Source organism: Notechis scutatus, chromosome 2 (genome assembly GCF_049901735.1).
Source record: "Notechis scutatus isolate UNSWTSFEM ecotype Mainland chromosome 2, rNotScu1.2, whole genome shotgun sequence".
Lineage (NCBI taxonomy): Eukaryota > Metazoa > Chordata > Lepidosauria > Squamata > Elapidae > Notechis > Notechis scutatus.
The window spans coordinates 4,283,550-4,289,644 of record NC_142010.1 but is presented as its reverse complement, the minus strand read 5'-3'; the positions used below and the strand labels follow the sequence as shown (position 1 = coordinate 4,289,644).

The 6,095-nt window shown below is 40.5% G+C and overlaps 1 protein-coding gene across 1 annotated transcript in view; it reads left to right on the top strand.

Annotated features, from left to right (window-relative positions):
• Positions 1-6,095, top strand: part of LOC113428835 (E3 ubiquitin-protein ligase TRIM11-like) — a 19,631-nt gene continuing 13,536 nt past the window's right edge. The window contains exons 1-2 of the mRNA XM_087953376.1: positions 1-442; positions 5,187-5,209. Coding sequence (XP_087809502.1) covers positions 29-442; positions 5,187-5,209 — 437 coding nt within the window. The 5' untranslated portion in view covers positions 1-28. The remainder of the gene's footprint in view (positions 443-5,186; positions 5,210-6,095) is intronic.

Genomic DNA, 6,095 nt, shown 5'->3' with positions numbered 1-6,095 from the left:
AACTTTCTCTTCCCTTTTGGAGGCGGCGATGGCGGCCGGAGCCTCCTTGCAGGATTTGCTGGAAGAAGCCACCTGCTCCATTTGCCGGGACTATTTCCAGGACCCCGTGTCCATCCCGCAGTGCGGCCACAACTTCTGCCGGGGCTGCCTGACCCGCAGTTGGGGGACGTCGGAATCGGAGGCTTCCTGTCCCGAGTGCAGACAGACCTTCGCGCCCCGCAGCGTCCTCCCCAACCGGCAGCTGGCGCGGGTGGCTGAAGTGGCCAGGGGATGCAGCCGCCATCCGGAGGAGGAAGGGGGGAGCTTCTGCCCGAAGCACCGGGAGCCCCTCAAGCTCTTTTGTAAGGACCACGAGACCCTCATCTGCTGGGTCTGCGACCGATCCAAAGAGCACGAGGGCCACCGGGTGATCCCTGCGGAGGAGGCTTTCCAGGAATGCCAGGTAGGAATCAGCCAGGAGGAATCGTTGCGGGGAGGCATCCAGATCCTTGGCTTTCCTGGCAATCCTTAGATCACTTTACTTGCTTCCTCTGTTGTCCGCAAAATGGGTTTAGCCTTGAGCAGATCCCAATCAGAACCAGACAGGAGATTCAAAGAACTTTAATTGAACTACTTCAGCAAAAGGATCCCAGCAGCTAAAAAAAGCCGAGACCCCTAACCATTTACAAATACAAATTTTACACATTTAAGATGAAGGAAGTTAACAAGGTAAAAATCACTCATTGGTTCCCTGACATGAGTTTCTTTTCTCCTCCTCCTTCATAAATTGCATATTTTATACTAATAAGCTTTCTTATCAAAAAGGGTGTGTGTTTTATTATTATAGTAAGTTACCAAAGTGTATGTCTATGTGCCTTAGCTAGCATCCTTCTAACTGGAGTCCTTCTAACTTCCTGGTCTTTTTTTTTTTTTTTTTTAACAGACTTTATTCAGTTTTCATATTAAAAACAAAAATCTCTTTTTGGTGGACAACATATTTCCGGGTCATCATCTTTACATACAAATATGACAGAAATTATACATTGATATATGCATACTTAATTCTATTATTACCTTTTCCATTCCAAATTTTCAGTAAGGAGAGAAACAAACACATTAATTCTAGCCTCTTTCATTAATTTCAATCAATTTTGTTTCATTTCAATTATTTCAAATATAATCCTTTAGTATTTGTTTTTAAACATAAAGAAATAATTGAAATGAAATTAAAAAATGTTTAGATTGGGATTAATGAAAGAATTTAGAATTAAACCTTATTATTATTTATTAGGCAAATACATATTGTTTATCTTTTCGTTCCTGGTCTTCTTATACTCATCTGCAGCTTTCTGCCTGGGCCATTCCTTTAACAAACTTCCCTGATTCCAGCCTGAGACCTTCCCCTCCTGCTTCATCCTCTCATACTCCTATTTGTTGAAGACAGATTTACCATATTCCTTGACTTAGAACCATTCAATTTCTGACTGTTCAAAGTTGCAACACCATTGAAAAAAGTGACTTACAACTGTTTTCGCACTTATGACCATTGTAGCCTCCCTGGGGTCACTCATCAAAATTGGGGTGATTGGCAAATGGCAAGTATTAATGATGATTAATGATGCAGTGTCCCTGTCTTGCTTAGCAAAGGAAATTGCCTGTAGGGGAGAAATAGGCTCCTTTGCCAGCTCCCTTTCCACATTTGCTCTTGAGCCAAATTGTCATGGAGTCCTCCAAAATCTTGAGTGCAGACCCTGAAAAACACTCCTGCTGGATCAGCCCAAACTTTCATTTCTCAGTGATGCTTCTGGGATGACTGCAAACAGGAGACTCGGGCAGCTCTATTTAATGTCATTGCAGGTAGTCCTTGGAATTAGAACCATTCGCTTAGTGATGATTCAAGTTACAACGGCAACGGAAAAAGTGTCATAAGATTTTTCACCCTTGTGATCATTAGTGAACTCAAAGTTGTATTTTCGCTTCAGATCAAGGTGGAGGATTGTCTGAAGGCTCAGAAGGAGCAGAAAGAAAAATAGCTACTTACAAAAGAGACACAGAGCAAAGAGTGCAGGAGATGCTTGTAAGTATTGATCCAATGCTGAGGAGCTTTGAGCTAATAGGAAGGAGAACCCCATCCGCCATCTTGGATAATAGGCAGCCTGTTTGCAAGTAAAAGTTCTGACTTAAAGGAAATTCAAGCTAAAGACAGTATTAGGACACAGAACTTGTTCTTAGCCTGGGGACTGAGATGTCACCATTGCTTGAATGAGTCACAGTTGGGTTAAATGCAGCTATCCCATGAGCCGTCTTTTCTACAACGGGTTTGGTTGGCATAATAAATGCAAACTGTATTTCATCTTATTGAAAAAATGTGAACTCAAACATTTTTCTGTGTCTTTTTTTGGAATCCTGATTGCCAAGAAAATGTTCATGAGAGATCATTTAAACCTAAACCTTTTCTTTTTAGAAACCTTCCCTCTGCCCTTTTTTTTATATCAAAAGGGTTATTTTTCTCCCTTAGGAAATTCTTCCACCTCAATTCTGGAAGGGAATCCGTTTAATTATTATAGCAGTTAAAATAAAAATAATTAAGTAAAATAATTAAAATAAAAGTATGCCTTTCTTGTTCCAGGATCTCATTGAAAAGTCAAAAAAAAAATAGTGGCTGAATTCAGAGAACTACAACTCTGGTTGGAAGGACAGGAGAAGCTTCTATTGACTAAAAATGGAAGAGACGGAGGAGGCTATTATGGCAAGAAAGGAGAAGGGTTTGGCCAAGCAGATGGAGGAAGTGCGCCTCTTGACCATCTCATCCAGGAGATAGAAGAGAAGCTTCAGCAGCCAGCCAGCCAACTCTTACAGGTCAGGACAGGAAGTGGAGATCATAGAACTTGGGCTGGAAGGGACCTTTGGAGGTCTTTTAGTCCAATCCTCTGCCCAAGGCAGGAGTCCTTATTCCATCCTGAAAAAATGGTTGTCCAAACTGTTATTGAAAGCCTCCAGTGATGTATAACCCAGAACTCAGGGAGGCTTGCTTCTTGTTATTCCCTCAGGTGCTATGGGGAGTAAATCCATGCCCTTTCCCTAGGAGAGCCCTTCAAGTATTGGAAGGTGGCTGTCGTGGTCTCCCCTAAGCCTTCCCTTGGTTAGGCTAAGCATACCAAATTCATTGAACGGTTTGGCCTCCAGAGCCCTTATCATCTTCATTGCTCCGCTCTGCATACTTTAGCTCCTCCACAGAATACTCTTTTTGACTCTTTCCTTTTTTTTCCCCATAAATTTAATCAAAAATATAATAGTGAAAAGTACCAATGAAAATAAAGAAATAAGTCAAATGGAGAAGGATAAGAATGGGATAGAAGTGTAGGATAAAGGAAAGAAAACATCTTTTTTCTGCATAGTAAAATGCAAAAATAAAATTACAGCCTCAACTTTTTATTTTTGCATATCTAGTCATTATTAGCCATGTCTATAAAAACAAATTAGCCTAAGAAGCAAAATCAAGCATCGAGAGTTCATTTTTTCCTATCTCGAGCACAAAGTTTAGAAGCAGCTTCCAAGTACAAATAATGGGTCATATCTAATTAAAGCAGTCTTTTTTTTTTTCATTTTTTCTAGCACCATCACTTTTTCCATTCTTTTCTTCTCTTGTGGAGATTGAGATATCTTTCCTTGTCTGCATTCTAGCTGCACTTGACAAGGTTCAAAATCTTTTAACTCCTCATTTAGTAATCTTTTGGACTCTTTCTATGGAAAGGAACAGTCACTAAATGAACTACAGTATTTCATCAAGGACTAAATGGCTTAAATTAAGGATACATCATGTAATACAGAAAAAGCAGGCCATGCGAAAAGCAAGAATTCAAAGTGCTGGTCACTGACTCTGTATATTCTTCACAATTTGAAGTTCCTGCCCCTATTAGGGGATGGGGTGGTGGGCTTTCTTTGTAGGGTCTCCCATCCCCTTAATTCCAGCCAAGGAGAACCCCAACACTGATGACCTTCCTTCGAAATATTATAACCACTTGGATTTTCCAAAGTGCCTTGGTATTCAGCTTTGTTCGGTATTCTCCTTCGTCAGCCATTATAGTTGTGCAAAATCACTGGCTTGATCCACAAAAACACACTGAGACATAATGGAGACCTAGAAGATGAACAGACCTATGGAACAGCTGTCCTGCCCTACATAAGAGGTACTACAGACAAAATCAGTGAGATACTACACAGGCATCACATCAAGACTGCCTTCCAAACAGACAGAAAAATAGCAGCCATCCTTAGAAACCCCAAAGATAAAATTGACCTGGAAAACCAAGGCATATATGAAGTCCCCTGTGCATTATGCCCAGCCACATACATTGGACAGACCAATAGAAGAATAAGTACCGCCTGGATGAACACAAAATGCAGTAAAAAGCTGGAACACACATCCTCACTAGTCCAACACATGGAAGGCACAGGTCATAGCATCAACTTCAATGGCACCAAAACCCTAGCCACTATAGGAAACCCCAGCCACAGAATTATCAGAGAAGCTATAGAGATTGAAAAAGACCTGAAAGCATGAATAGAAGAGATGATTCCACCAGACTGTCAATTATTTGGAAGCCTGCACTCACAAACAAAAAAATTCCACACCACTAGCCAGGCAAGCACCTGGGCACAAACAGATCCCCTGATACCTCCAGCTCAAACACACCCCAACCAGGCACCCAGATGAAACCTAGCTTTCTAACAAATGATAGCCATCCATTTACCCGAGCCAAGCTGCACTAAAAGCCCAATACAAGAACACAATGTTGCCAGCCAATCAAGACACAAAAAAGCCACAAAACAGACAGAAGATATTAGAAACACCAATCAAGCAGAACACAGCAAACCCCAAGACCAATAAACACAGACCAAGACTCCCAACCAATGAGGATGAAGAAAAAACCATTCTGGCACAGCAGTAGCTTCCAGCCCCAAATTTAAAACAACTGTAGAAGTCTGACTCAAAGACGAACACAATACAGAAGCCTCCATGATGGCAGATGAGATTCTGCCGAAATGTTGCTACAACTTTAAAAGCACAACTATAATGACTTGGGAAAATACAATGGGAGTTTTTTAAATTAAAAAAAATGGAATTACTTTATATGTCTGTTAGTGTCTGCAGTTTTCAGCCTAGCAGAGGCTCCTTTCAATGCTTCTGCCTCTCTTGTTTTTAGGACATTGGAAGCATCTTGAAGAAGTAAGTGAATCCACCCTTTTCTTTACAGTCTCAGAGATTTGCAGATCCTCCAGCAGTTTTTCCTATTTTAGAAAGTTCTGGTTGTATTTAGCAGTATTTTAATGTAAAGAGAATGTACTGTACTTCAGGGCTTTTTAGACATTTCCTCAGATAACTTCAACACAATATAATTAGAAATGTTTGATATGATCCAGTATTATGGTTGGTTTCACAGTCAGCCAGATGTTTAGATTGAATTTGGCATTTTTATCCACCTACTGAGTCCTTCCCAAGAAGAGACAGATGTTTGATGGTTTTAAAGGTATCATTGTAGGTTGTAAGGTGTTCCAATTAATGCAACTATCATAAATACATGCCGGTTGGCAAGCACCCTAATTGGGATTGCAGGGACACTGTGATAGATGTTAACTGCAATTTCATTGCATTACCTTTAAGTTTAAGTTTATTGTCATTGAACCTCGTATAATGAAATTAAATGCCATCTTCAGTGTACATCATACATAAGAAAAACTATAAATAATAATAATAAAACAAATAGAAATAGAACAACTATGGCAAAGGCAAGCCAGGGTAGTCCCAAAAGAACTGGAGCACCACTTGAACACCATTGGCATTGACAATTTGCCATCAGTCAATTGCAGAAGGCAGCTTTACTTTGAACAGCTTTTGATCCTGCGGCGATATCTGTAGCACCATCAAACATCCAGATTTGCCCAGGTCATTGGTAAGGACTTCGATAGGTAGGTAAAAATGCCAAACCCAGTCCGAACATCTGGCTGACTATGCAATAATAACACACAAAAAAATAGACATCCTTCACATTCTACACAATTGAATTGAAAAACCCTTGATGCTGCATTAGTATTGCGCTATACAGTAGAATTCA